Source organism: Cajanus cajan, chromosome 2 (assembly GCF_000230855.2).
Source record: "Cajanus cajan strain Asha chromosome 2, NIPB_CcT2T_4, whole genome shotgun sequence".
NCBI classification, from domain to species: domain Eukaryota; kingdom Viridiplantae; phylum Streptophyta; class Magnoliopsida; order Fabales; family Fabaceae; genus Cajanus; species Cajanus cajan.
Window position 1 is genome coordinate 59,441,310 of NC_138518.1, and position 4,003 is coordinate 59,445,312.

At 33.1% G+C, this 4,003-nt stretch overlaps 1 protein-coding gene across 1 annotated transcript; it reads right to left on the reverse strand.

The window, feature by feature from the left end:
* Positions 1 to 445: 445 nt before the first annotated feature.
* On the reverse strand, positions 446 to 4,003 carry LOC145954424 (ERBB-3 BINDING PROTEIN 1-like). Its single transcript, XM_083068560.1, has 6 exons — positions 3,392 to 4,003; positions 3,112 to 3,238; positions 2,842 to 2,924; positions 2,596 to 2,677; positions 779 to 2,076; positions 446 to 686 (listed from the first exon to the last, which is right to left on the reverse strand). Exons 2-5 carry the CDS (start codon positions 3,202 to 3,204, stop codon positions 1,936 to 1,938), a joined length of 399 nt encoding a protein of 132 aa, XP_082924686.1. The 5' UTR covers positions 3,205 to 3,238; positions 3,392 to 4,003; the 3' UTR covers positions 446 to 686; positions 779 to 1,935.

The window sequence follows — 4,003 nt, forward strand, 5'->3', positions numbered from 1 at the left end:
TAGTAAGCAACACTAGACAAGCAATAAAAGAATTGACAAATTAGTCAGTTAGCACCAGTGTCACATATAGCATATATTGGTGCAATTCAGTTTTCACATGCAGTCATATTTTGTGGTTATTGATTATTGGTTTTCTCAATTTGTGGTTATTAGGATCAGTTGCTGCAATGCTATTGGATCAAATCAGATTTTAACACTCTATTAAGACTACTATTGTTGTTGTGGCTTCTACAAACTTAATATGCTAATACAACATATATATGTATGATAGAGTAAAAATGTAATAAAGCAAACTAGTGAAGCAGAGGTATAAGGGTCCCTTCTCAACTTTAGAAAATGCCTCAGCTTATAATTGAAGGAAAATGACATTTAGGATTATTTATAGTTGAACAAACCAGAAGGAGACATGTAATAACATGAATAGAGTACAAGCAACTATGAAAAATTCATGCAACTGAAATTAACTTAATGATTCATAAGGAGTTAAAGGAATCAAAATATATATGTTCATCCATTTGAATTAAAATACAAGAAATTGTTAGGAAATCATATGTGGATACAGTGCATTCCAAATATGAACAAAAAGGCCAATGCTCAGTAGGAAGAGGAGTCATTCTACTCAACATCTCTTGCCGAGAGCGATCTGGAGTAGAATAATTGAAGTGATACTGCCTTGCAATCACAACCTATCAATATTATAAAGAGTTAGTCATCAAAAGGTAGCTAAAATCATAAGCAGATTTAAAGGCATAAAATACAGAGTAGAGACACGACTTACAGCTTTCCTAATTCTTTGAGAAACGTGAAAGACAGCCTTCAGTTGGTCATGGTGCAGGTGGCATAGTATTTTAACCTCAATTTTGTCAGAGAATGGGTCAACATGACAGAAATAGTTCACACAGATAAAATTTAATGCAGAAATACATGACTTAAGCCAATCAACTGAATATAGTAAAATGCAAATATAAAAAAGTGTTTGAAGTTGTGCAGCGATTCACAATGTTAATAATATTCAACAAGCTTGATTAATTCCTGGTGATCCTTCACAATTAAAAATAGCATATAGATAGATTAAAAACAATAAAAACTTACAGAAACATGAGAGATCCCAGTTATAACATAACAACCATACTAAACAGAATATCACACATGCTCTTGAGCATCACACAAATCGATAAAGATGGAGGATAATAGCGTGCAATCAACAAACTCATACTCCAGACTCCTGTATGAGTACTTCATCATAGCACTAACACAAACTTCTACATTCAAACAACTCAGAACACATCACTTATATCTATCTGATATATGAATCAATCAACATAAATTATTTTTAACTTTATCAATGGTCTGAAATTCAATGTTTTGAAATTCAAGTTCTGGATATACAGATATGTTAAATACTTAAAAAACTAAAGTTTGTTTTGATCAAAGTTTATATGTGTTTTTAAGAATTTTTCTACTAAAAATTGTTCTTTATTTAATAAGAAAGCTTTAAAAAGCACTTATAACTTGTATCCAATCAAACTCTTATATTAATTATTTAATTCTACTTGACAAATAGAACTATCTTCTTTAAAAGATAAATATGTACCAAACAAGACCCAAATACAAGTATACATACCTCTAGTAGTAGCCAAGGCATCTGTTTGCCTTAATTTTCGGTAATTTTAAAAGAATACAAATCCAAAATCTATCAAAAAAATTATAAACAACTCCAAAATTTCCATGCCAGTATATGTCTGCATATAAATTAACTGTAAACCAATCATTACGTACCTATTTATCATGAAAAGATGCAACAAAAGTTAATAGCATGTTTGGTTCAGTTTAATTCTAAATAAATAATCACTTATTTATCAAAGGTTCCCTCAAAAAGTTGAAAGAAATAAGAAATTATTCTTTTAAAATAAATTGAACCAATCATGTATTAAATCACTTTTCTTCAGTCTCTATACTTGGCCACCCTTGATCAGCCTGTAACTTGACAAACTCCGCCAATATCTTGATCTCTTCATCTTCCAAACGTGCTCCAAAGGTGCACTGACCCCGTGGCATGCACTCTTTACCAAAGCCCTGCATGGAAAAGCAAGACATTTTTCGACCAATTAGAATCAAAACATGCTTACAGAGACAAAATTTAAATACAATACATACAATAGTCATAAGTATCATTGATATTGTTCTCTAATAAGAATTGAAATTTTATCTTAGTAATATGCGTCAACATTTAAAGGAGGCCTTTAATTATGTATATTCTTAAGGTGAAATTTTAACTCTAATTAAAGAAAAGCACCAACAATATCTTTAGTATTGAATGTAAATTTTCTTCTTATTTAAACCATATCAGACATGAAATATGAATGATAAGAGAAAATATTAAGGCATCAAGTGCAGCAAATTAACAATGTATTATGTATATATGTGTGTCTTTAGTGAGAGTGAAAGGTAAGGAAGGAGTTCTTCTTTGACCATACAAACTACACAGCAAACTATACATAATGGTCCAGATTGATTTTACTTCTAAACCTGACCATCTATTATTTTTCATTCTTCACAAAGTCTGAAACAAATGAGCTCTGAAATTCTTAGTACATTGTTTACAGATAAGCAAGTTGGGAAAGCAACACCTCTCTCAATCTTCCTCTTCACGTTCTTGTACACATTTCCAGTTTGTCTGTACACACACATAAAACAAACTCTAGAAGCTATAATCCAAAAATATTAAAAATAAATTAATAAACAAAACAGCAATTCCGTATGCATGTATTCACATGTATGTTAAAAAAGTATCACAATTCACAAATAATGCTCCTTCATATATAAATAATAAAACCTTACTCTCTAATATATGAATCCCCTTTCTCACAAATGTCCACAGCTTTGGCCTTAGGTTTGCATTCTGAAATAACTAACTTCAAGGCCTCTGCAAAATCATAAACAGACAAACAATAAAAGGTGAAAAAAAATGAAATCATCAATAAAACCAAAAATGCAAATAAAAAAAAAAGGTGTACTTCATCAAGATTCCAAAAAAAAAAATCATCCAAGATACGAAATTAAAAATAAAAATTCTTGAGAAAATAAAGACATTAAGAGGGTGAGAAACACATTGTTAGCGATCTCAGCCGCAGTCTTGTATTTGGTGACAACTTCATGAGAAGAGAGATCCAACTCCTTCTCCTCCCTTTCATCGTCCGACATGGTGGCAACTCCTAAAAATCTGACTTCTGAAACCCTAAATAAGATGGGTCGATAATTGAAGAAACCAATAACAAAAAATCAAATCTTTATCCAATTGGGTGTCCTGAAAGAGAACAAAAAATGAAGAAAAACAAAGAAGACCCATGTAAAAAGTTAGAAATTTGATGAATTCTGAAGTAAGACTTACTGTGAAGAGGTTAGAGATGAGGCGAATGAGTGATGAAGAAAAAGGTTTAAAGAATGATATAGAAAAAGGGTAAGTGTTGTAGAGCCAAGAGGTGGCTCAGAACAACTAGGGTTACAACCACAGCGGCAGCTTTGCAGTACAACCACCGCAAGAGAACGACCACTTCCCCTTCCGGTTCAGGTTCCGGTTCGGCCTACCCCGTTCCGAGCCGCTCCGGCTCCCAGCAACCGCATTTGATGCTCTCCGGTGGTAAGGAGGATTTGGGCGCGCTGGCCATGTTGGAGGACAGTGTGAAGAAGTTGAAAAGCCCCAAAACGTCTCCTTCCACAAGTACCAGCTGCAGGAGTACGGCCACACCTGGCTCCTCCGCCTCCCGCTTCGAATTCGTCTCCGTCTTTGCCATGATGGAGTGAGAATGGAGGAATTAGAATTTTCAAAAAGAGAAAGTTAAAATTAGGAAGAGAGAAACCTAGGAAGAGAGAAAGGAGGGGTAAGATTTTTGTTTTGGCGCTCTCTCCACTCACCAAAATGGGTCCGTTAAAATAATAATAATCGTTGATATATTTTTTTAAAGTAATTACTCACAACTATTATTTTAATTTATTTTTTATT

Bases quoted from the DNA above. Each gene is read 5' to 3' on its own strand.
- LOC145954424 (XM_083068560.1), bottom strand. From the start codon at position 3,204: ATGTCGGACGATGAAAGGGAGGAGAAGGAGTTGGATCTCTCTTCTCAT. The intron at 2,678-2,841 runs GTAAGGTTTTAT...GTGTGTGTACAG, and splicing joins GGGGATTCATATATTAGAGA to ACAAACTGGAAATGTGTACA. The intron at 2,077-2,595 runs GTACTAAGAATT...TTTTCCATGCAG, and splicing joins CTTGCTTATCTGTAAACAAT to GGCTTTGGTAAAGAGTGCAT.